This window comes from Haliaeetus albicilla, chromosome 16 (genome assembly GCF_947461875.1).
Source record: "Haliaeetus albicilla chromosome 16, bHalAlb1.1, whole genome shotgun sequence".
In the NCBI taxonomy this organism is placed as follows: domain Eukaryota; kingdom Metazoa; phylum Chordata; class Aves; order Accipitriformes; family Accipitridae; genus Haliaeetus; species Haliaeetus albicilla.
The window spans coordinates 5,847,361-5,871,515 of record NC_091498.1 but is presented as its reverse complement, the minus strand read 5'-3'; the positions used below and the strand labels follow the sequence as shown (position 1 = coordinate 5,871,515).

General features: G+C 55.0%; 1 protein-coding gene across 4 annotated transcripts in view; it reads right to left on the bottom strand.

Moving 5' to 3' along the window:
* PTPRU (protein tyrosine phosphatase receptor type U) overlaps positions 1-24,155 on the bottom strand; it is a 77,509-nt gene that overhangs the window by 17,308 nt on the left and 36,046 nt on the right. The window contains exons 11-28 of one of the 4 annotated variants that reach the window (XM_069803363.1): positions 23,263-23,365; positions 22,859-23,132; positions 21,065-21,101; positions 20,396-20,534; positions 17,969-17,998; positions 16,341-16,498; positions 13,818-14,008; positions 12,585-12,657; positions 11,481-11,557; positions 10,665-10,682; positions 9,751-9,787; positions 9,310-9,407; positions 9,098-9,214; positions 8,254-8,408; positions 6,626-6,761; positions 6,380-6,529; positions 6,054-6,227; positions 3,788-3,928 (exon numbers count right to left, since the gene is read on the bottom strand). In XM_069803363.1, coding sequence (XP_069659464.1) covers positions 3,788-3,928; positions 6,054-6,227; positions 6,380-6,529; positions 6,626-6,761; positions 8,254-8,408; positions 9,098-9,214; positions 9,310-9,407; positions 9,751-9,787; positions 10,665-10,682; positions 11,481-11,557; positions 12,585-12,657; positions 13,818-14,008; positions 16,341-16,498; positions 17,969-17,998; positions 20,396-20,534; positions 21,065-21,101; positions 22,859-23,132; positions 23,263-23,365 — 2,108 coding nt within the window. The remainder of the gene's footprint in view (positions 1-3,787; positions 3,929-6,053; positions 6,228-6,379; positions 6,530-6,625; positions 6,762-8,253; positions 8,409-9,097; positions 9,215-9,309; positions 9,408-9,750; positions 9,788-10,664; positions 10,683-11,480; positions 11,558-12,584; positions 12,658-13,817; positions 14,009-16,340; positions 16,499-17,968; positions 17,999-20,395; positions 20,535-21,064; positions 21,102-22,858; positions 23,133-23,262; positions 23,366-24,155) is intronic. The other 3 variants (XM_069803364.1, XM_069803365.1, XM_069803366.1) reach the window with 3 other exon arrangements.

The window sequence follows — 24,155 nt, the reverse complement described above, 5'->3', positions numbered from 1 at the left end:
GGGGGGGTTGTACCATTAATAGAGTAAAATTAAAAAAATGTTTTCAAATATTGTTCATCTTTATCACCTACTTTTTTAATTTCTACTGTTTGTGTATGTCTTACAGGGTTCCTAATTAGTACAGGAGAACATACATATGATTTATAAATAAATAAGTACACATTTTGGGGGGGGGGTATGCTCAAAAATTGTTTACTGATAGGAGCGTGCCATCAAAAAAACCTCTTAAATAGCAGACAGCAATGGTAAGATGGACCTTCCCTTCCCCTGCAAGACCCTCAGCCACAGTCCAGCTATTGCACTGATTGTCACAGAATCATTGAATCTGAATAGGTTGGAAAGACCTTTAAGATCGAGTCCAGCTGTAAGCCTAACACTGCCAAGTCCACCACTAAACCATGTCCCTAAGTGCCACATCCACACATCTTTGAAATACCTCCAGGGATGGTGACTCAACTGCTTCCCTGGGCAGCCTGTTCCAATGCTTGACAACCCTTTCGGTGGAGAAATTTTTCCTAACATCCAATGTAAACCGCCCCTGGCGCAACTTGAGGCCATTTCCTCTGGTCCTATCGCTTGTTACTTGGGAAAAGAGACCGACCCCCACCTCTCTACACCCTCCGTTCAGGTAGTTGTAGAGAGTGATAAGGTCTCCCCTCAGCCTCCTTTTGTCCAGGCTGAACAACCCCAGTTCCCTCAGCTGCTCCTGACAGGACTTGTTCTCTAGACCCTTCATCAGCTTCATTGCTCTTCTTTGGACACGCTCCAGCTCTGTAGAGCCTGCCTACCCCCAAGCAGATCAACTCTCCTGCACAACTTGGTGTCATCTGCAAACTGACTGAGGGTGCACTCGATCCCCTTGTTCAGTTCACTGATAAAGATATTAAACAGAACTGGCCCCAATACTGAGCCCTGGGAAACACCACTTTTGACCGGCTGCCAACTGGATTTAACTCCATTCTCCACCACTCTTTGGGCTCGGCCATCCAGACAGTTTTTTACCCAGCGAAGAGCTCGCCTGTCCAAGCCATGAGCAGCCAGTTTCTCCAGGAGAATACTGTAGGAAACCACGTCAAGGACTTTACTAAAGTCTAGGTAGACAATATCCACAGCCTTTCCCTCATCCACTAAGCAGGTCACCTTGTCATAGAAGGAGATGAGGTTGGTCAAGCAGGACCTGCCTTTCACAAACCCATGCTGACTGGGCCTGATCACCTGATTGTCCTGTATGCACCACGTGATGGCACTCAACATGATCTGCTTCATAACCTTCCCCGGCACCGAGGTCAGGCTGAGAAGCCTGTAGTTCCCCGGATCCTCCTTCCAACCCTTCTTGTAGGTGGGTGTCACATTTGCTAACCTCCAGTCAACTGGGACCTCCCCATTTAGCCAGGACTGCTGATAAATGATGGAGAGTGGATCGGTGAGCTCTTCTGCCAGCTCCCTTGGTACCCTTGGGTGGATCCCATCTGGCCCCAGAGACCTGTGTGTGTGTGTCTAAGTGGTGTAGCAGGTCACTAACCAATTCCCCTTGGATTATGGAGGCTTCATTCTGCTCCCTGTCCCTGTTTTCCAGTTCAGGGGGCTGGGTACCCTGAGAACAACTGGTCTTACTATTAAAGACTGAGGCAAAGAAGGCATTAAGTACCTCAGCCTTTTCCTCATCCTTGGTCACTATGTTTCCCCCTGTATCCAGTGAAGGATGGAGATTCTCCTTAGCCCGCCTTTTTTTGTTAATGTATTTACAGAAACACTTTTTATTGTCTTTTACCACAGTAGTGAGATTAAGTTCTAGCTGGGCTTTGTCCCTTCTAATTTTCTCCCGATAACCTCACGACATCTTTGTAGTCCTCCTGAGTTGCCTGCTCCTTCTTCTAAAGATCATAATCTCTCTTTTTTTTTCCCTTGAGTTCCAGCCAAAGCTCTCTGTTCAGCCAGGCCGGTTTTCCTCCCCACCAGCTCGTCTTTTGACACATAAGGAAGGCCTGCTCCTGCATCTTGATGTCCAGCCTTTATGGACTCCTTTGCCCTGGGACTCTGTCAACCAGTCTCCTAAACAAGCCGAAGTCTGCCCTCCAGAAGTCCAAGGTAGCAGTTCCGCTGACTCCCCTTCTTAATTCTCCAAGAATCAAAAACTCTATCATTTCATGATCACTATGCCCAAGACGGCCTCCAACCATCATATCACCCACAAGTCCTCTGTTCGCAAACAACAGGTCCAGCTGGGCCCCTTCACTAGTTGGCTCACTCACCAATGGTGTCAGGAAGGTCTCTTCCACACATTCCAGGAACCTCTTTGACTGTTTCCTCTCTGCTGTATTGTATTTCCAGCAGACATCTGGTAAGGTGAAGTCCCCCATGAGAACGAGGGCTAACGATCGTAAGACTTCTCCTAGCTGCTTATGGAATATTTCATCTGTCTCTTCATCCTGGTTGGGTGGTCTATAACAGACTCCCACTATGATATCTGCCTTATTGGCCTTTCCCCCAATTCTTACCCATAAACACTCAACCCTTTCATCACCGTCATCAAGCTCTAGATAGTCAAAACAGTCTCAGCTGCTGGTGCTGGAAGGGGCCTCTCCAACAACCCCAGTCACACAAACCTGCTCATTTCTGCATGCCCGTGGGCAGATTGCTTCATTAAACATGAGCCTGATCTAGGAGCCACTCCTCTGAGTGAGCATACGAGCTGGGAAGCTCTTCGGGGCCAGCTCTGCCTCCTTTCCCAGCAAACCTCCACAAGGCAAGAGACCATCCCAGGACATCCCTCGATGCGCCGGGTCTGCTTCATGTCACCCCATGCAAAGGTCCTTTGGAGCACGTGGCATTAGTTCAGCACAGAGGGACACACGGGCGCGCTCCATAGTTCTGTGCGTGTCCAGCATATTTATACATATAAATAAATACCAGCATATTTACCCACCAGTCGGTACCGCATCCATCTGCATCCTTGCAATGAATGGTACAACTGCCGTTTCGGGTCATTTACAGCGAGTATCTGATCTCAACTTGTGAAATAAGCCAGCTAATGAAGTCTTCTCCAGACATCCATTAAGAGTCTATAATGCTAATTTTATGTAAAAATCTAGTAAGTTTCCTTATTGAATTAACATTACAGACATGTAGCGGACTTTTACACCCACTCTGGTGGCAGCAAGAGCACTCCAGGCATCTCCCCGGGGAGCAGTGCACTGGGAGAGCAAAGCAAGGCAAGGCTGAGCATGGCTGCCTGCTCCCCAGCTTCTGTCCCCTCTCCCCCAGGTGACAGGGGACACCTGCCCTCCACTTTGGCAGATCTGCACATCCCATCACACCGTAAAACACATGGGACAGCTGCTTTGCAGCAGGCTGATTTATAAAGCAGCATTCACAAGCCACCAGTGCCCTTGGAAGATGAAAGCAGGAAATGCCCCGTGCCTCAGTTTCCCCTTTGTAAAAGGAGGATAAAACTCAGTTATTTATGATGACAAGGTTATACTCGTCATTAACCTTGTATCTCCCTGGGGCATCCACAAAGATTATGGTACGGTAAAGCAACACCAACACAACACCAACGCAACAAAGCCAGGCTGGTTTGCTGCTGAACGCATTTTTGGCTCCAGCTGGCCAGTCCTGTGCTTACGGGGGATAAATCCTGGGTGCTGCAGCCAGTCCTGTCTCCCCTCGCAGAGGAGAAGGAGCCAAGTGAGCACGGCAGAGGCCGTAGTGCTGCCAAGGCGGTGGGGACAGAGCAGGACAAGGCCAACTGCGGGGCCGGCGTGGTCCCCAGGGCGGCAGCACTCACCCAGGCAGAGTTGGACTGGTTGAGCTGGTTGAGCATGACGATGGAGGTGCAGCCGTAGTCGTACACCAACCGCCAGAAGTCGGTGGTGGTGTTCTGCAGCGGGTGCAGGGTGACGATGAAGGCAGCGCTCTTGGTGTAGCTCTGCAGAGAGGGAAGACAAGCGTCATTAAGGACATGGTGGCGGCGCTGAAGCCACTGCTGTCACACCCTGAAAAACCAAAGCAACCAGAAGGTGAGTGCCACCAAAGCCATCTTATCCAGAGCTGGCGCCCCTGGCACGGCCTCGGTCCCTCCATGCACTGGTGCTGGGGACATGCTATAAAAACAGGTCTCAGTGATCCCTGCCCTTGGTGGGGATGAAAGCACCCGCTTTCTGCTCTCAGCTCTCGCAGGGAAGGGTGTTTCACAAAAATAACTGGGGAAAACAGTCACCTTTGAGCCAAGAACAAGCAGAAGCTGTGCCTGCCAGATGGTCCCAGCCCTCAGCTCTGCACCCCAGTCCTGAGCAAAAGCGTCACCCACAGCATCACCCCCACAGTACCCCAACACCTCTGGGCACTGAGAGCAGCAGAGAGGCATCGGGCTCAATGGTCTTTAGGGGCAGGAAAGGAAACCCAAATGAAAGGCCCCTAGAGACTGCAAGAAGGAGGGGGGAAAAAAATTGGTTGTACTTCTCATTCACTCTTCAAACAAGATTTGTCCCCTTGGTCATCCTGACGCCAGCTTGCCAAGGGAAGGGGAGCCCATGGCCGGGCTCGGCACTGCATTAATCAGACTTTTAAATCAACACACTTTAGCTCAAGCCTCCTCAGATACATGAACAGAGCAGAAGATGTTCTTTGCCCACGAATTAGCACAGCTCTCCACTAACAGGGAGTCCTCTGGCTGCTGCAAAACCTCCTCATTTAGCTCATGGCAAAGCTTTTATTGAACCTTTCCCCTGTCCTGTCCATGGGGTGGCAGTGAGATCCCCAGCTCTCAGTGAGACCTTTCTGCCCTCGAGGAGGGCGACGACAGCAACAAGGTGAGGGAGATTTCATCAGGTGTTGACCACGCTTGCCTTGGCACCCACAATCCTTTGGCACCGGTGTAAATGACGGCAGCCGGCACAGAGCAGAGCGCGGCTCTGCCAGCCTGCTGCCAGCACCAGCACAGAGCTCAGCGCCGGTGATGGGCAGCACAGACCAATCTAATCTGACAGATGGACAGACTGAACTGAGCAAACCACTTTGGCACTTAAAGAAAATGAGACTTTTTTTTTTTTTTCCCCAAATAGGGAAATGGGTTTTATCCCTTCAGCGAGAATTTCATCCAAAGGGCTTTTTCTATCTATAAAAAAAATTTTATTCTCTGACCCTGTAGCAGAGATTAAGGGAGGCTCAGTGATGTATAAAAATTAAATGGATATGCAAACACCAAACAAGCTGAAAACAAAGCTCCCATCCCACAGTAGCCAAAGCCTGCAGCCCAATGGGTGCTGCTCTCCAGCCACCAGCAGGCACCTCCACTTTACAGACTGCTTTTTGCTGTGAGAGCAGGTATCAGGGAGATGAGATCTGCACAAAGATGCGCTGTGATAAATCACCCGTGGGGTGAAAAATGCAGGGCTCAGCCTGCTGCCAGTGCTCAGCTGTGACCAGGAGGGTTCGGGGAAGGTGCCTGGGGTGCAGCAGGGCTCAGCACTGCCCGTGCAAAGCACCCTAGCTCGTTTCAGGTAGAAGAAAGTGGTTTTGGTGATAAATGACCCAATCACTCGGTGCGGGCTTGGAGCCTGTGCATTCCTCTCTGCTCTGCTTTACGGTCATTAGCAGGTAAGAAATAGCTTTGCTGTTATGGGTGTCCTTTCTGACTGCACTGGGGGGATGCACGGCAGCTCTGGGAGCAGTTCAGAGCCCCCTGAATTCCACCAGAAGGATGGGCAGGAGGATGCACAGCAGGGGCTCAATGCTACCAACCAACCCTTCCCAGAGCTTCCTCTCCCTCCTGTGCTCCATTTTGCTAGGAAATAAAGGAAGATCCTTTGTGTGCAGCTTGCAAGAGCAGGCAAAAAGCTCTTTCAAGATAAGCAAGATGCGGCTACACAAAAGAAGGGGTGAAAGACCCTGCTACGCTGGTGCCAGCCCTTCCTCCCCCCACACACAACTGCCACGTGCGTTCATGCCCTTGTGCAAAATGAGGCCATAAATTCAAACGGAGCGAGGTTTTGCCTTTAAAAGCTGCCCGAGACAACCTGAACCGGCCCCCTCCCTCCCCGCAGCACGCTCACATCAGTTAAGGCCGCGTTGATGTAGTTGTTGCTGTCTCCGTCCACGGAGATGAGGAAGGGAAGGCATCGGTCGGGCGGCAGGACGTCCATGCTGCGGTTCCTCTCCCGGTTGCGGGGCAGGAGGGCGATGCTGCACTCCTCCACGTCCAGGTGGGGAGTCACGGAGTTCAGGGTCTGCAAGTACACGTGCTCCCTTTAGCTCCTTTCCTGCCTACACCGGCGCCAAAACCCCTGGCTACTGCTCGTCAGAGCCTGCTGGTCCCCAGGAGGGTGAGGAGCAATGGGGTGTTGCAGGGAGGGGACGCAGAGGTTTTGGGGCCACTCACCTGGAACTCCTCCCGCAGCTGCGAGGAGTTGCTCTGCGGCTCTATCCTCACCATCTCCTTGTAGGTGGGCTTGAACTCGCTGGCAGGGATGCTGGTCTCCCCACACAGGCAGGCTTCCAGGATGGCGTCATGGATGAAGACGTACTGCTCCTTTCGGGGGGGAGGAAAGGGGAAAGGGCTGAGCCTCTGCAACCTGCTGGCGACAGCAGCCCCACGTGTCCCCAGCTGTCCCCAATGCCCACTCACCTCCGTTTGTATCATGTTGATCCTCCGCGAGCACAGGGTCTTCACGCAGTTGTAGATGTCCACAACGCCCTCGCACTCAGCCATGTCCAACATAACGTCCAGGACGATGTAGCAGCCAGTTCTCCCCGTGCCCGCACTGGGGATGGAGGAAGAAAACACAGCAAACACATTCCCAGTCTGCACAGCATCCACATGCAGCCCGAGACGCCAGCAGGCACAGAGCAAGGGCTGTGTGGGTGAGGGCTTGACATACGGTCCCTGCCCGTGAATGTGGGGGCAGCCGGGGTCCAGGCAGGGCTGCCAGGACCTTGCACACCTCAATAACCACAGCCCAGTTTTGCCTTAAACCACCCACCCTACCACCCACCCAAACACACCACTGCAGCAGCCTGGGGGCTGTGTGATGGTCAGGCTGCAGGTGGGAGGGTGGGCACCCATCTCTAAGGTTCATTTTTACTTTAAGATAGCAAAACACATGCTTTTTGCAACAAAACGGGCAGCTAAACCATCTGAGTGCAGACAGTCCTCTGGGATCCCATCCCAAAAGGGCAGAGAAGGATGCTCAGCACCAAGCCCTGAGAGCGCAGGGAGGTACCCCTGACACAGAGTGGGTCTGAGTTCCCCCAGGGGAGACCCTTGGGTCAAGGCTCAGCCCAGCAGGATGCCTGGAACCAGACGCCCCAGCAGCGGTGATATCCCAAATCCTGGCATGGTTGGACTCACAGCCAAAGATCTACTGATGCTGCGACCCCTCCGCGACACGTCGGGAACAGAACCGCTTCCCCCTGCTCCTTTCCTACAAAGTCTTTTCCAGTGAAATACTAATTTCTGGGGCTGATGAATCACTCGCCGTCATTATCAGTGATTACAGGCTACGGGTACTAATCACACTCACTGTTGCCAGTGAATGAATACTGATGAGGCAATTGACAGGAAGAAATCAAATACAAAAAAATCCCTCCTACTCATCAGCTCCTCCTTGTTTGCCCAGCACTCTGGGCCATTAACCCATCCTGTGGGGATGCCTGCTCAGGGGACAGAAAGCCACCACTCCTGCTGAGATATGCCACCAGTCTCATCCCTGTGGGGACAGCACTGTGGGTACCCTGGGAATGGGGCTGTCCTGTTCGGGCCCCCCACCCAAACCCTCTCCCTTAGGGCCAGACCCAACATCGTGACATTGCCGTTGGCAGCAGTTGAGCTGCCCGTCCCCCCATGCCACCCTCACCCAGAGGGACAGAGCTGTGTCATCAATAACGGCTGCTGGGGCAGCCCCCAAAATGTGTTGCTCCCTCCTGTCCCCCTGGACCACCTGCAGCCCCCCCATCCCTGCTGCCACCAGCTCAGTGGTGACATTGTACAGCTGGATGCCATCGTAGAGAGACATTCAACCCCACGCCATCAGCCCCAGTGCCTTCCCCGCCTCAGCCATTCCTCGTTACAAACCCAATTTATACGCTGAGTATTTTAGCATCATTCGGAGCTTTTAGCATCATTCAGAGCCAGAGGCTGAGCACCCGCCTAAGACACAGCGTGCTGCCTCCCGGGGCCATCCATACCCCCCAAACCCCATCCCGGAGGGGGATGCTCCCCCCACAGCCGGCTCTGCCCCACAGCCACACATGTACCTGCAGTGGATGACGATGGGGCCAGCATCGGGCGGTGTGGATGCCTTCACCCTGCGGATGAAGGCCAGCAGCCCTGTGGCGTGGTAGGGGACGCCGTGCTCGGGCCACGACGTGAAATGGAACTGCTTCACCTCGTGACGGGCTGAGTAGCCCCGCTGCAAGGGAAGAGCAAGATGGAGCGAGGCTGCATGGGGAGGGCAAAGCCACCCAAATACCTAATTTTATTGGGATCCATGATTTTTGCCAGCTCAGCATCCAGCCAGATGGACCACACAGCAGTTGGCCGCTTCGACAGCCCCACAGCTCCCTCCTCCACAGCTGCAAGAGGGTGAAAAACCAGCCGAGGAGGAAGAGAACGTGGCAGCAGCAGCCATGGGTCATGAGCATCTTTGCTACCTGCCCTATAACTAAACAGTAATTTCACATTCCTGTAGATTAAGGGGTAAATCGCACCGGCTCCATCCCCAGGTACCATGCTGGAGAGTAATGGCCACATAACCTGCGCTTCAGCCCAGAGGAGAAAAAGCATCCTTCACCTCTGTCGCAATTACACGGTGCTTGCACGGAAATTAAATACTCGCTCACTGCCGAAACCAAAGCAGGGCTGAGCCGCTCGCCCCAGCAGAGGGCACAGAGCTGGGGAAAAGGCAAAGGAAGAAGCTACCAGCATCCCCAGGATTCAGAAGTTGCACCTCAACTGGAGGTGAAAGCCCCATGTTGGGGTAAATAAATAGGCTATTGATAAATGCCAATCTAGTGATGGTTAGAGATGCCCAAGGTGGTCGGTTCTCTCCCTGTGAGGGCAGGGTCGGGGAGGTCGCAGCTGGCAAGAGCAGGACCATACCCTCTCGAGAGCGAAGGTGCGGACAGCATACTCTGCCAACGTCTCCGACTTCACCAGGGTGATCTTGATGTCCCCATACATCTCGGAGTCATCTGGCCAGTATTTGGAGCATTTCACCTGGAAGGAGAGGATGGGATGGGGTTTTGGCTCTGCGGAGGAGGCTTCTGGCAGAGCCAGAGCACAGAGGAAGAGGGACGGGATGGGGTCCTTACCCGGCCCACCTCCACCAGTTTGGTTATCATCACGATGCTGGAACAGTGCTCCTGCCACACCATGCGCCAGAAGTCATACACCATCTCCTGCTTGGGCCCTGCGGGATGGAGGAAAGGCCACTGAGGATGGACGGACAGCACCAGTGGAACCGAGCCACGGCAGCACCGCGATGCCACTGCGTTTCCCTTCCTACCTCTGTGGCATTAACACCCCCACAGCATTTTAAGCACCCTTTTCCCCCAGGGACGTGCGGTGCCATGGGGCAGCAGGAGGGGTGGGAGCTGATCCACATTGCTACCACCTCGTTTGTCCCCAGATTGGCCCAATTCCCTCCCCTTCTTGCCCACGCAAGGATAAATCCCACCGGGGATGAAACCTGGCTACTAAATCTGAAGCTGCTGAGCCACTGGCCGAGAGGGCAGGGAAAGGAGGCGACTCACCTTGTGTGGCTATGAAGTGGTTGGACCTGTGGTAGCCCTGCAAAGGAAGCAGAGATGTCAGTCCCAAGTGAGGGGGACACATTGGGGCACAGCCCCGTAAAACATTTCCCAGTCACCCAAGTGGTGGCAACTGTCCAGGTCCACTGGGCCAGGTCCTGGTCACCGGTGTGGTGCTACCCACTGCTGCAGGAGGAGGTTCAGGAGCCACCCTGCACCCAGTGCACCCTGTCCTGGGGGGGTGCATGTCCCACATCCCACAGAAAGCTCATGTAACCCCCAACGCTTATGCCTGTTCTGCATCAAAATCCCCAGCAGCACCCCACAGGCATCCTGGGGTCCAACAGCTCGACCCCAGCTCCAGCTGCCACCACCAGCATCGCTGTCGAGCATGGAAACCCTGCTGCGAGAGTGCTTTTAATGATATCCCATCCCACAGCAGCCACATGATGTGGGTGATGGCCCTGCTCCCTTCCTTCATCCCAGCACCTTACTAGGGCCATTCCCAACTCTTAACAGGGACGTGCCAGCCCAAAGAGCATGTCCCAGCGAGGCCACTGCCAAAGGGACCAGGGACCCAGTGTCCCACCCCTTAGCCATGGGTCCAGCAGAGTTCAACCACGTCACATGCATGGAGGTGATGGCAGCTTCTCCATCCACCATAGGTCCTTTCACGGGGGATTTTTGTGGGTTGAATTAAACCCCTCCTCCAAGCACACGGGCCCTGGTCCCCATCACCCTGGGGAGGACGTGCCACGGAGACCTCACTTTCCCCTTCCCTGGACCGTATCCAAGTTTATCCACACATTTTCCCAGCCTGCCTCTCCCAAACACTATTTAATGCCACGCTGCCCAGTACGATGCCTGGGACAAGATGGGAGCAGAGAGAAGGGAGGAGAGAGGAACCATCTACTTACTTCTCGGTTAATCCGAATCTTAATGATCCCGTTGGGACACAGGTTTGAGAGAAAAAGATCAGAGACAGAGACATTAGTGAGGCACAGCTCAAGAGACAGGTTAGAGCACCAGCCCCAGAGAGGGTCATGGAGAGCCACAGGGGAGAAAAGACACATGGGGACAGGGGACAGGCATGTGGATGCTGCTCAGGCACAGGGAACCCATCACGGTGTCATCAGGCCACCGTTGACAGGCGATGTCCTCTGGGCAGGAGGGAAGAGTGGGATTTGCTGCTGCTTCCAGGAGATGCTCGAGCCCTGTACCCAACAGAGCCTTCCTGCACCTCCCCTGCTCTCGGCATCGCTGGAGGTGATCAGGGGAACCATCACTCCTGGGGGACATCACTCTCCAAGGACACCAGGGCTGAGCTCTGCCCAGACCCACATGCACTGCCAGTATCAGGGGGTATCCCAGTGTGAGCCTCCAGCTGGTCCCTTGGCCCCCTCAACCTCTGCATGCTCTACTCAGGGAGGAGGGAGATCCATGGCCACGAGAGCAGGCAAGGGGAGAAGAAAGGATGGAAAAGGGGAGGAGAGAGGGAATGAGAAAAGAAGGACAGAGCGGAGCAGAGAAGGGAGAGACACAGCAAGCAGAAATTGCTGATGAGCATAAATAAATCAGGCAGGCTCTTCATGGCGTGTCTCAGGGATGCACGGATCAGCCCATCCTGGGCTGTCTAAGCTCCTCCAAGCGCTGCTGGACAGACCCTGACAGTCCACAGGATGCTCCTGTTCCAGCCCAGACCCCCCACGGAGACAGGCGCCGTCCCCACTTACATCGATGTAGTTGGCGTTGATGTAATCTGAGTTGGGATCACCCAGCAGCGGGTGCAGCTTCACTCGGTGACGGTCATCTGGAGAGCAAGTGGAGAAGGGACTATCAGGGCCTGGGGTGGGTAAGCACGGGGATGGTGCATCACCCAACAGGTCCCAGGGCTCCCAGGCACCCTTTGCAATCATTTTGCACTGGGAATCTGCAAAATGCAGGCAGGTGGGACATATTCAGGAGCAATAAATATAAGCTGGTGGAGGTCTTTCCAAAGATGGTGGTTTAGACCAGCAGGGATGCAGGCGAGCAGCTTTCAGCATGGCATCCCCCTGAACTGTACCCAGTCCTGCCAAAGACAGAGGGCACCTACCCTCCAGCACCCTGCTGCCCACCCTGGAAGGGCACCAGGATGGCCAGAGCCCAGAGAGGTGAGTGGAAAGCTCTGTCCAACCTTTGGTGTCCACCTGGGGCCCCAGATAATGCTGGAGTAGAAGGGATGAAGCTGCGCACAAAGGACGTGGAAGGCGGAGAGCACCAGAGCTCCTGAAGCACCAGGCTTGGTGTCTCCATCCCTGCAGGAACGTCAGAGGAGATGCAGCAGGGAGCAAGGTGGCCATGCCACGCTGACTGGAGGGAGCTGGTGAGGAGCATCCTGTCTCTGGTGGGGTCAAGCCCTTCCCCAATCTTCTGTCCTAAAAACTCATTATTTAACCCCTTTGTCTCATCCTGCATGTCCACATGAGAAGCTCCCTAGGGAAGGGCTGCATTTTCTCATAGGTCCATTCAAGAAAACACACTCCAGGTTATCCGGGGCCTTCCAGCACCACCCTGAATATCATGGTGATGTTATCACCCCAAGATGCCCCATCCTCAAGAGTTATCCAGCTCCTCCAGCACTCTCCAGCACCAGTTCTGGTGTCTGATGTCCAACAGGAGCTCTCAGGATGGGACCCCCACACTGAGCAAGGGCCTTTCTTCTGCCCTTGACCAACCAAACCCCATCAGTTTATTCCTTGCCATGGACCGCACACCTACCAAAAAAAGCCCCCAAAGCCCTTTAGAAGGTTTTTCAAGCTGTTCTGGGTGTCTAAGCCTTTGCTAAAGGCACTTACATGTTGACACGTGATCCTGTCTCCCTTTGGTCTTGTCTTTCTTCTTCGAAGCATCCCAGCCTTCAAAGAAACTCTGTAAGGGAAGGATGGCCATCACGACCCGAGGGCAGGTCTGTGGGGTCCCCCCCAGCCCCACAACCTCACTAGGGAGCAGGGCAGGCAGGTTGGTCCCTCCACCCCAACACCTGGGTCTTGCAGCCCCAGCTCCATCTCCATAGCACGCTCTGCCAGCTACACACTTCTGTTTCATCCACAAAATGCCCCATTTTCCAGCAAATTATAGACTGCCTGGTTTTTTTCCAGGGTTGGTTGTGGGGTTTTTTTTCTAAAACTCCCTAGTCCCTTTCTCTCCCCAGCACAGAATAGGTTTGTGTGTAATAACAGTAACATTCATAGATTGGCGTAAGAGGAGGAAAGTGGAAGGAAATTACATGTTTTCTCCCCTCCCATAATATCTGAGTGCTTTCAAATGACTAGTTCCAAGAACATACAGCAGCTTTTCAAGGAGCACTAATGATTATAGCAAGCCCTGGTTTGTCCAATACATGAAAGGGAGGGGGGGGACCACTCCCGCACTTGAAACAACTAAGCATTAAACAGTAATTTCACTGGGAAATTTCAATCACCAGACCTGTGGGACACCAAGTCGTTGGGAAATTAACCCCACTGGGTGCACTGCAGCAGAGGCGTGCGGAATAGTGCGCTCCGTTACAAACACTCCAGCCCAACGAGGTGGGATGGGCATGATGCGGCCAACGACCCTTGGGGGGGGACTTCCCTCCCCTTGGGATCACCCTTTCCAGCATCCTCTCCCTTGGGTTCCACGGTCTTGGGAACTGCCAGATTGCAGAGGATTTGCTTGTCCATGCTTATCACAGGACAAGCACGTTGGAGAGCAGAACACGACAGCATCGTGCCCAGGAGGACCTGAGAAAGGGAGAAGCATTCCCAGCCCCTGCGGGAAAGGTGGGAGGACGCACTGCGGACAAGGGAGGTGCAGGCTGGCGGGCAGAGCTGGTCTGGCTCATCTCAGGGAGCTGTTCAAGATGACGATTAAATCCTGAGCTGTCGGGACCAGAGGTTTGATCCAGACCCAGGGACGCCCCTCCTGCTGTCCAGAGCACTGCAGGTTCAGGTCTGGAGCATCTTCTCCTTGCACACGGGTCCTACCCATGCCACCTCGTCCATCCTACCTCCTGTCCTCCCTGCGACGCCAGCACAAGCCACTCTCACCTCGTACTCCTGCTTGAAGCCGTAGCCTTCTGCCGTCTTCATCTGGTTGATATGCTGGAGGAGATCCGCCACCCGCACGGCAGGATGGAGCTGCCCGGTGTGATACGGGGACCCTTTGCGGCCGCACTGGCGGCGGGGGGAGCCCCCCAGCAGGCTGCTGGACTCATTGACCACGCTGCTGCGCTGGTCGCCTGCAGAAGGGGAGGGAGAACCAGGGCTGTCAGGGGAGCAAAGCCTTGGACCGCATCCCCATCACCTCCTCGCACCCACGGAGGGATGAGAGGGCACCTGGAAACATCCGCGGGAGATGCTGTTGCTGCAGCCGGTCTCTCTCTGGGGACCACAAGCAGTCCAGACCCACCCTGCGCTCTCTGCAGCTCTTCCTACACCGCAAAGCTGAAAATGCCCACTGCAGCCTTTTAGGACCACAGCAGATCTCTTGGAAATCAGTGCGCAAGATCTCAAGGGGGTTAATGAGCTTATTTCCCATCGATTGGAGCAATTAACTCCCATGCAGACAAGTAAGAGCTACGTGCCCAAATATTCACACAAAGTCCTGACTCAAAAAAATCACATTGCCAAAGTCTCCAGCCCAGCTTAACAGTTAATTTCCCTCGCTGCTAGATACCGGCGCCTTATTCCTAGCAATGACACAAATGGAGCTTGCTGCTGTTTAATGGGGGAGTTTATGCAGTATTTACCTGGTTTATGCCTTTGCTGTGTAATTACCAGCAGAGCCAGACTAAGACCTTGCCTGCATTTGTCAGGGCAAGGTCCCACACCGGATCCTGAAATCTGGGTTTGCACAAAACCCAATGCTCTCTGCTACTGCCAAGAGATGTGGCAGGCACGGATCCTGCAGCAGCAGGCACGGATCCTGCAGCACCCTGGAACGCCGTCTACACACTGCTGGGAAGCAGCTTTGCAAGACAGTGCATCCTGGACGCGGTTTCCCCTAACAACACTTCTAAAAACCACCCTTGCCATCTCGCTCACAAAGCTCCCAGGCTTGTTTTTGTGGTCTGCTCGAATGCAAGGAGCAGCCCCTCACCCCCCCTGCCTGCACTTCCCGGCTGCCACGGGTGCAGCGTGGGTGCAATATGTGTGCAACACGGGTGCAGCACATGCAGAGAGAGGGTCTCCATCGGGCATTGCAGCCCCCAAGGAGACGATGCTCCAACCTTTTTGCAACCAGAACAATCTCCCTTTCAGGCTGCCAACATGTGGTTGAACCAATGGGACAACACAGGAGGGCCACATTACACCCTATGGCACAGCTGACAGGCGTGCCGGCCACTGGGTTTAATGAGAAATTAATTGCAGGCGTTTGCGAGGTGCCAACAGCTCCGCACAGCCACACGCTGAGGACCTGAGGACCTGCTCGGCTTCCTGTGAGAAGGATTAATGACTTTTTTTTAAATGCAAAGGAAACTGAGGTATGGTGGGGAACAGCCCCCAGCCAGTCATGGAGCAGCCTGTTCATCTACCTTCGTTAATTAACGATGCTTGTAGGCAGGGGGTGGCCACAGCTGTCCCCAGCTGTGCCAGACAGCCCGAGCTCCTCACATCTCCTCCTCCACCCTCCACCAAGCAGAGGAATGAGGAGCAGCCAGCAGCAGAGCAAGCAAGCAGGTGGGAGCAGGATCCAGCCCCACAGCCCCCTTCTCTAAAGAAACCAAGGACCAGCAGCCCCAGCTTAGCCCACGCAGAGACCCACCAGCCTTTGAGCTTTGCGAGGACAGTAACCGAAAAATAATACACCTAGCTAGATGTATTAAGAGGAGGGAAAGTTTGCCCTCTGGGGTTCTATTATCCGTGAGACAATGCCAGGAAGCGTATTAATCCCGCAGCCGGTGGAGAAGAGCCGTGTGTAAGCAGCATCTTGAAGTTACTGTAACAGATGTTATTAGCATATGGTTGAAACTGGGGCATCTAACGAGTTATTTTACAACTAAATCAGCACGGAGATGCATACTCCAGTGGGTGTTAAATTATCAGTCTCCCTCTGATGTGAACGCAGTGGCTCTTTAACCCTTCGAAGCCCAGGGCAATGCAGAACACCGCGGAGCAGAGCCATGCCGGGTGTGCTGGGTGAAGGCTGGTGAAAAGCTTTCAACGTCAGCGTAAGGGAAGAGTTGGGGTTCACACAGCTTCGGGGGGCTGCAGCCAGTGTGTGAGCCCACAAATGGCCTCAACCCTCCCAGCCACAAGCTCAGATCTCTGCTTCGAGAGGTTTTGATGCAGAGACCCAGCTCAAGCCACCCACAAGTGTTTTTCCTTCAGCAAAGCCTGGATGATAATAAAAGCTACTACAGACACCAATTAGATCGATGCCCTTGGAGGTTTACACAGGACAAGGAAAAGCCTGCAACGTGCTACGCACATTGGGCTAAAATAGATGCAATACCCGCTGCTGAGCCTTAGATAAATATTTCAGCTGTTTCCAGGATATTTAGGGATTATCGGGGACCCTTGCTGCAGCTGGACTGGAGTGGGGAGGATGCTGCGGTTCCCCATCCTTACCTCGGTTGCCGTAGTTGTGGGTGTCCATGAAGGAGAGCCCCAGGCGCTCGTCCTCCTGCAGCGTGCTCTGGTCGGTGAAGCTCCTGTCGATGGCACTCATCATGTGAGTCTTCTCATGACGGTAGTTAATGGTCGCTTTGGTCATGTTGACAGGTTTTCTGCAGGGGGAGGCAAAGGGGAGGAGGGGGAAGAAGTGCACACAAGCAGGGCTGACCCAACGGTGCCGTAAGATTCCCCCAAAGCTACCGGGCTCGGATTATTTCAGGGAGCAGGACAGATATTTCCACCAGCGGTCAGCACACTTTGCTCTCCTCGTGCTCCAAGCCAGTCACAGCCCCACAAGGATCATCCCTCGCTGGCTGCAGCAACTCCAGCTGCTCATCCTCAATGTCCCCTCCTCTCCCCTCCTCTAAATGCCCAATGGCTGGAACAGCCGGGAGCACTCCTTGCGCAAGTGAAGGCTTTCCCCAGCCAGCTGGCATTGCACAGGAGAGCCCCAGCTCTCCCCCAGCCCTGTTTCTCCAGGCGTTACCCACCCATCACCCCACACCACTCCACTGCGACATGGACCATCCAACACACCAAGTGCATCACTGTGCTGCAAGAAGTAGAAGGAGGACAAGGACCTGTTGGAGTGGGTCCAGAGGAGACCACAAAAATGATCAGAGGGCTGGAGCACTTCTCCTGTGAGAAAAGGCTGAGAGAGTTGGGCTTGTTCAGTCTGGAGAAGAGAAGGCTCCAGGGAGACCTTATTGCTGCTTTTCAGTACTTAAAGGGGATTTATACAACAGATGGAGATACTCTTTCATAGGCCCTGTAGCTATAGGGCAAGGGGTAATGGTTTAAAACTAGAGGAGGGGAGATTTAGACTAGATATAGGGAAGAAATTTTTTACGACAAGGGTGGTGAGACACTGGAACAGGTTGCCCAGAGAGGTGCTAGATTCCCCATCCCTGGAAATGTTCAAGGTCAGACTGGACGGGGCTCTGAGCAACTGATCTAGTTGGAGATGTCCCTGCTCATCGCAGTGGGGTTGGACTAGATGACCTTTAAAGGTCCCTTCCAACCCAAAACATTCTATGATTCTAAAACCACCCCAAGGGGCCAAATCCATCCCAAGGGATGGGCTGGACCCCCTGACTGCACGTGTGCTCAGCACCCACTGGGGAAGCTTTTTCTACCCCCATGCAAGGTCCCCATTAGGCACCTAACAAAGATGCTGGGAAAGTCCAGGAGCTCTCACTGGAACAGAACCTCACACCCCAGATTTGAGACATTTAGACAAAAAAACCTGATTGAGTGGTTTTGAGCAGCAGTGTCAAGGCTCCCAAGAAGCCAGAGCAGGGATTAAACCAGGGAAGGATGCACAGGAGATCTGAGCCCATGTCGGCATCTTGGTGGGGCCGGGACACTGCAAGATGCTGCCAAAATTCAGAATTCAACCTGGAGTCGCTGACCCTTCCCCTTTATGCTGCTTTCAGTCTCTAACGAGCTCAGCAGCATTATTTTCCCCGAGTCAAAGAGGCCCTTAAAATGTACTCAGCAGAGAAAAGGACTTCTTGGAGCAGCAGGGCAAGGGGGGCAGCCGGAACGAAGGGCAAAGGAGAGAGAGAATGACAATTACTTACGGGTAATAGGAATAAGAATAGTAGTTCCTCCTGGCAAGCGTGCAAACAAAGAGAACGGCAGAAATTGCATAAGCAGCTTTTCTCCAGCATAGGGAAGGGGGGTTACAGGGCAACTCAGCTGCCAGAAAATTAAATGCACCGTAAAGAAACCTGGCTCCCCTTCTGCATCTGTAGGTTATTTACTCCAGACAGGAGCCAGCATCCCAGCAGCAGAGCCCAAGCACCGGCTCGCAGGGTGACTATGATCCCCGCACTGGCGGCGCGGTGTCCACAGTACCCTTGTCCAAGGGGTTATTCCACTATTTTTAAGACTGAACAGCAAATGTGTCCAAAATGCAGGGCATCCCCCGGGGAGCCAGTTAGGGGCCAGGCAACCCCTGCAGGAGAGATGGGCTTGGGACGTTGCGCTTCCAGCTCACTGTTTATTAGGGGCGAGTATATTCCGGGTGTACATTCCCATTCCACCACATCAGTGTTTTTCCAACAGCAAAACACTCCGGAGGAGATTTATGAGTTCGTCCCAGCTTCCCAACAGCCCCAAATTCAGGGCAGTCAGCACCGGGTCTGATTTGTGGCCCTGGTTTGTCCTTCAACAGGTTCACCCTGGGATGCTGAAGCAAAGCTGCTCCTCCTCCTCCTGCCCCGCAGCATTGGCAATACAGCAGTCGCACTCGTGGCTTCCTACCCACAGCATCACTCCCGAAAACACATCGACACTGCTGGCATTTGTTCCATCAGGGACAGATCCGATGCCATATGCACGTGCATCAGCCCAGAGCAACAGCAGGCGGGGAGCCACGAGCCAGTCCTGCACCCCTCACAGTGTACAGGAATACTACAGCCTTGCTTTTCCAGCTGGTGTAAATCAGCAAGAATCTTTTCAGGGCAAACGAAGCCATAAAGAGCTTTGCAGATTTACATGGGCTGAGGTTGTGCCCTGCTATTTTTCTCTCCCCCCTGGCTGTTAACGTACTTTCCTCCCATCATCCCGAGCCCTGCACGGGGAAGACGTTTAATTGCTGCCCTTTCTCTCCTGCTTTGAGAGGCCCCCCCGGCTCAGCGCCCGCCTCGAGCCCCATACAGTAAGAAGCCGCTTTCCAGGGAGCTGCACCCAAGCGAAAAGCAGCGGCCACAGCCCCAGTGCTCCCGGGGATGAGTGTCCCGAAAAGCCCTCGCGCTCCTCCCTCCCACCCCACCGTGATGGCCATGGCCACATCCACGCCGGCTGCGCTCGGCTCACCAGAAAGCAGGGACCCCAGTGTGGGTGGGAGAGCAGTTTGGGGGTCCCCAGGGACCACCAGCCCTGGGAAAACCTCCCCTCCCGCGTGCACCCAAATTTTAATGACTCAGAGCCAGCTGAAGTCTCTCAGCCAAGAATCGCTCACATTTCATCAGAAGCTCAGTGGTTCCCCATTAAAACAAGCCCAGGAGGATGCAGGATGGTCTGAGCACCGGCATCCCAGGATGGGCAGCCATGGGCAGCCCCCTGCCCGGCTCCAGAGGAAGGGGGGATGCTGCCCTCCCAATGGTCTCGAGAAACCAGAGCCCAGGACAAGAGCCAGAGTCTGCCTGGGTATTTCAGCATGACACACCACACTGCTTTCCAGGCAAAAGCCATGGATAGAGGTTTTTTTCCAGCCATCACCCCAGAACTGAGCACCCCTGGGGCTCTGCTCCCCCTGGGTGCTGGGTGCTAACCTGCCATCTCAGGGGGGCTCGGCAGAGGGGCGATAGCGAAAATGCCTTCCCCTCCTCCCCACCTCTGGGAACACCAGCTCAATGCAAGGGAACCGGACACAGCCCCATCCCTAATCCACCCCAATGGCAGGGTACCAGCACAGCCAGACCCCAGACAGCAACGCTCACTTGGATGGATCCAGCCCCGGACTGGCCAAGGCAGCGGGGAAGCCCAGAGACAATATCTCAGTGCAGATTAAGTTGAGTTTTCTAATTTTGGGCTGGAGGGGTGCAGGGCTGCATGCCCCTGAGTCCCCCAGCTGCTGTTAGCAGGGGGAGAGCTCGCAGGATGGGGACAGCTGGGCTCAGCACCTGCCCAGGGCTCCTCCGAGCCTGATCCTGGCCAGAAGCATTTCCATCAATGCAGAGAAAAAGAGACAAAAGACTGAAAAACATGGGGGAGAGGGACAGTGGAACAAAGCTCCAGAGCCCTGAGGGCAAAGGGATGTCCCCAGGACTTTGCTCCTTGGTCCCCAGTGCCTCCTGACATGCCTGGTGTCACAGAGCAAGGAGGGCACTGTGCCCGGTGGGATGCATGAGCACATGGAGGCACAACTTGAGGGAAGGTTTGGAGTCTGCCCAGCACTATCACCACCAGTAACTCCCAGTTAGTGCTGGGGTGGTAGAGAAGGGCTGAGCTGGGAGGAGGGGATGGATGGAGGCACCAGCCACGACACCAGGTCTCCTTACCCTTTCCGAATGACAATGATGATGGCTCCCAGGAGGATAATCAGAACGATGAGCCCTCCAGCACAGATCCCCAGGATCAGGCCCATCTCCTCCGAGTGCTGCGACACCTCGAGGGGACGCTTGCTCTCTTTGCAGGCAGCTGCCAGGGGACAAGGACAGGCAGGAAGGGTCAAGGCTCAGCTCCAGAGAGGTTGGCAACATCAGACAGGAGAACACTGGGATTTGTCCCATGGGATGCACATTGCTCCTTGAACACATTTTATTCCACCGAGACGTTACGGGGCTCTGCAGTGCCACACTATGACTGTGGGCGAGTCCCTCTCTCGGTTCCCATGGGGTGAGACAGTCCCTTTGTGCCACCTTTCGTTACGCCCAACGTAAGCTTGTCCATCCCTGGATTCAGCATCCAGCACCACCGACTCCAGCCTCCCACCGCCACCATGATACCAGCATTAAGAGGAAAAACTCAACCAAGGGAAAAACCCAGGCACCAACAAAAAGCGGGCAACAAGAGCGTGGGATGGGGCTGTAATAAACCATCGCGCGCACCCCGACCGCCGCCAGCGCTGGTAACGACACCCACCGGCACGGCCCCGACCGCCGGAGCAGCCGCAGGTTCGGGTCCGCAGCCTCGGCGGGATCACGCCGGCTGGGAAAGGGAGGGCTCACCTTTGCGAGCGATCCGGACACAGTTCAGCCGGGTTTCCTACGGAGGAAAAAAAGGGGGGTCAGTGTCGGATGAGCATCCCGGCGGCTCCGCTCCCTGCTCCCACTCTGAGCGAGGCTGGGAGGACGCAAGGCTGGTCCCTGTTGGTGCTTTAACCCACAAATCGAGGGATTTTGCAGGTGATTTGTGCTGCAGCACCTGCTGCTGAGCCAAAGGAGCTCCTGGGGACACACACACCAAGAGCTGCTGCTGAATGATCTGTCCCCAGCATCCCCTAAACCAGCATCCCCAAGTTTAGCCGAGGCCATCGCTCCTGGCACAGAGGCAACAACAAAGCTCAGGATCATCGAAAGAGGGACCCAGCAGACCCAGCCGAGCTGCAGATCACCAGCGCATCACCAGCAACAGCTAAAACACTCCCAGGTCATCATTCAGAGCTTCATGGGGTTTTTTTCATCAAAAAAAGTTTTCAAGCCCCAGCCCCGGTGCTCTGCACATGCTCCCAAGGTTGCCATGAGGGCTTCCAGCTCAGGTCTCCAACAGTTTTAGCATTCGCATCTTTAGGGATGGGTTCAGCTAAAATATTCCATCTTCCCATGCATCCAATTTGTTGCAAAAGAAAAAGCACCATTTTGGCAGGACTGCCTTCTTCCCCAAGCATCCTCCAGCCCCTCAGGACACCAGTGCTGGCAACATCGCTCCATCCGCCCTTGGACCGAGACCTGCCCACGCAGCGTGCCCAGGGCAGGGCCGGTTCTGACACCGCTCTCCCCGAGGCCACCAGCTCTTGTTTCTCCTGCTTCTTGCTCCATCTGGCACAAAAACCACAAAAAACCAAGCTGGGATCCAGCTTTTTCGTGACTTCTGACAGCAGCCAGGACAAATCCATTGCCTCCCAGCAGGAAGGCTATAAAACAGCGTCAGCTACCAGTTATTATCCAGCAGTGCCCAAGCAAGCCAGAGCTGAGATCCTCCCTGTCCATCTCAGCTCTAATTACAACCCAGTGAGGTGTGAACGATCCAGGAGAGAAAGAAAGGATTCAAAAACCAGCACCTTTCCAGCAAGATGGAGCGGTGCAGGATGAGGATGCTGCCGCAGTCCTTCTGCTTCACTTTCACAGCTCATCCTCCCCCAGGTTGGATGGGAGTTGTTGGAGGAGGTGAAGCCAAGAAGCATCCCCAGGGGGTCCCGGGGGTCCCGCTGGTGACTTGAAGGAAATCAGCCCGGGGGGATGCAAGGGTTGCTGCCAGAGTGGGACTGTTAAGGCTTCCCCAAGAGAACAGGCAGCAGCAGGCAGGGAGAGGGCAGCCCGGGAACTCGGCAGCTTCCCAGGAGCTCTCTACAGCAACCACTGTGTCGGCAGTGGGTCCCAGTAACACGCACACAGCTCTTGCTGCCCAAATGGTCCTTTTCCACCCCAGGATTAGCCCCGGGAAGGCGGTCTCCCCTGCACCGGTGCTGGTTGGGGTCCTGGCCGGTACTGCAGCAGGTGGCGGAGGTTGGGCTCCTCCACCCCTGGCATCGGCACCCGGAGGGGGACAAGCACAGCCCAGGGGTGCTGGGAGGAAGGAGGACACCCGTCCGTGATCCCGATGTGCTGTAAGGGTGGCCCAGAGCGCCAGCTCCCTGCGGGAAGGACACTGGGGGTGAGCCCAGAGCCGGGGCCCAAGTGAGGGGGATCTAAAACAAGTCCCATGTTTTCTGACCCCCACCTAGACCCCAGCTGGGCTCCTGCATGGTCCAACCAGGACCCCAGACACCCCACCAGTTGGAGCGGGGTCCCACAGCTACTCACCCCTTTGAGGTTGCTCATGGCTTGGAAGTAGATGAGATATGCCTTCTTGGGCTCCAGCGGTGGGTTCCAGTAGCCACTGTAGGTCTGGTTGTCCCCCACAGTGAAGGGTTTGGCTTCAGTGAGGCTGCTGGCAGGCAGCTCAGCCCCGAAGTAGTGTACAGAACCACGGGACACAGCATCATCGAAGGTGAGTGGCACCGGGAAGCACTCCTGCCCACCCAGCTCCCTCTTGAGCTTCTTGGGCCGGTCTTCCTCTACAATGACCTGGTAGGTGCTGGTAAGGGCAAGGCATAGGTTAGCTTTGTAAAAAGGACAGTCCTGCCCTTCCCTTGGTGCTTGTCCCCACCATCCATGCCGTGTCACCCCTTTGTGGGGGGTCTCGCCCTCACGCAGCCCCAACCTACCTGATGGGAGCCCCTCTGCCCTGCGCCGGCCGCAGCAGCACCGTGATGGTGCTCTCCGACTCGCTCAGCGGCGATGGCATGTCCCCGTAGTCGAAGGTAGGAGCTGCAAAGGGAGCAGGAGAGAGCGGGCAGGGGTGAGTCCTGGTCCCCAGGGATGCACCGGGGCTGCCCCCTGCTCAGGGGGGGAAACTGAGGCAAGTGCAGCCTTGCCTATGGCAAGGCGTTGCTGAATGGTGTAATGTGAATTATTCCAAATAAAGAAAACACCTCAAGGTCTTGAACAAGTGTTATAGCTGGGAGAGGACCCATGGGTGTGCGCCGAGGGGGGGTTATCAACGCCGGTTTGGCAGAGGGGAGGAGATGGGAGCAGGATCCAACCTCGGCGGGACCAAACACTCCAGCCTCCAGATGCACCCAGGGGACAGCACTGCTCTGAACTGCCGGCACAGCGTGAGCATCCCAGCCAGGCAGCGTGCCCAAGCCAGCCCAGCAGCACCCCCAGACAAAGGTGGGGGATCCCCATCGTTCCCAGAACATCCCTGTGGTCCCAAAGCCACCACTGGCAGCCACTGGGGTCCAACTCGCACTGCTTTGCAGTTTTGGTGCCCCCATTAGGGCTCATCTCAGCCCATTTGCTGCAGTTAATAGTGATGCCACGGACACAAGCAAACAGCCCCAATTACCGCAAGGCTTATTAACGAAGCCCAGTTAAACCCTCGCTTGTACGCTGATAGCTTAGACAGCACCGGTGTGCCGGGCTGGCTGGACTCCCCAGCCAGAGACCCACACTCAGCCCAGCTGATGGGTTTGGGGGGCTCACAGCACGGCTGCCACCACCAACTGCATCCTTCGATAGCAGCATCCAGTCACCAAAATCCACAGGAGCGCACCAG